Here is a 1,198-nt window from a genome sequence, read left to right on the forward strand (position 1 = left end):
CCATAAGTCTCAACACATGTCGCAGTTACTGTCGCGGCGATGATGCGACCAGATGTATCAGCCTGCGGTCAAAGGAGGAGCTCCTCATCGCACTCGAATTTAACAGGATGATAAGTGCGTTTGCCGTTGCCACCTCCGTAATGCTCATCCGCACGTAAAAACTGAGAAAGGAAGATGAGGGCGCGGCCACAGCCTGGGCATCAGCTCACCTCGATACGACGAGAAGTGAGACGACCATTGAGGTCGAACTCCACGGTAGCTCTCTTCAATGGGTATATCTCTTCCCTTTGCATATGCTGTTCTGGTACGAGTGAGATGTAGTCCACAGTGTGTAGGATAGTAGAATCGAACTCAACCTGATGACAAAGCTACTGGATAGACTCCTCGACCGGCTGAGTCATTCCTCACCTCGTGGTACAGTAGGCCTCCGAATGCATTAGAGAAACCAATGGCCTTGGAAGCCGTGGAGAAGGCGATGGTCACGACTTGATCTTTTTGCTCCGGCTCATCATCATCGTCACGCTTGCCACATGTTAGCGTAACTTCATACCTATTGTCTGACGTGTACTTCGGAGCCTGCGAGGCTTCATTGCAGCTGTACTGGAACGCGCCGCTGAACTGACAAGCGAGCCAAGCTTCAATTCTCCACAACGCTATGGGGTCCTTACATCCAGTAGGTACTCTCTCGGGAAGACCTTAACGTATGCCTCCGTCAAAGCAGCTTGGGTATCGCCGATCATAGTAGCTCCTTCCTCGCCAGCGAAGTACAGCGTGTGATCAAGCCACACCTGCTATGGACAAATTTCAGCAAGGCACAGTTGACAGTGGAAACATGGGAGTTCAACAATAACGAATAGTTCTCACCTTGTCAACAGGTATCTTAGCAAAGGCTCGCGCAATAGTGAGCGCAGCCTCCTCATTGTTGGCAATGAGCGTCACCTTGTGTGACTCCCCCAGGGTGACCTTATCCTGTGAAAGCTCGTTACAGTGCATAGTAACATAGTAGAAGAATTGCTTGAAGTAAACGCGGTGCGCTGCATTAGGGTCGCACTTGTATGAGCTTGAGCCAATCTAAAAACGGGAGAGTCGCACCTCTCAACGGCTTCTGGACTTGCCTGAGATGCTTCCCTCGTCCTTTTCTCCCTCGGGGCGCGCGACGAACATGCGAACCGTATCGGGTTCCACTTTCGTAGTGTCA

At 51.3% G+C, this 1,198-nt stretch overlaps 1 protein-coding gene across 1 annotated transcript; it reads right to left on the bottom strand.

The window, feature by feature from the left end:
- Positions 1-68: 68 nt before the first annotated feature.
- Positions 69-993, bottom strand: Pmar_PMAR028364 (hypothetical protein; the record flags this gene model as incomplete). The annotated part of the gene is made up of 5 exons (XM_002765961.1): positions 69-161; positions 210-356; positions 409-618; positions 669-788; positions 865-993. 5 exons carry the CDS (start codon positions 991-993, stop codon positions 69-71), a joined length of 699 nt encoding a protein of 232 aa, XP_002766007.1.
- Positions 994-1,198: the final 205 nt, after the last annotated feature.

The sequence above is a fragment of the Perkinsus marinus genome (genome assembly GCF_000006405.1).
Source record: "Perkinsus marinus ATCC 50983 genomic scaffold scf_1104296974010, whole genome shotgun sequence".
NCBI classification, from domain to species: domain Eukaryota; phylum Perkinsozoa; order Perkinsida; family Perkinsidae; genus Perkinsus; species Perkinsus marinus.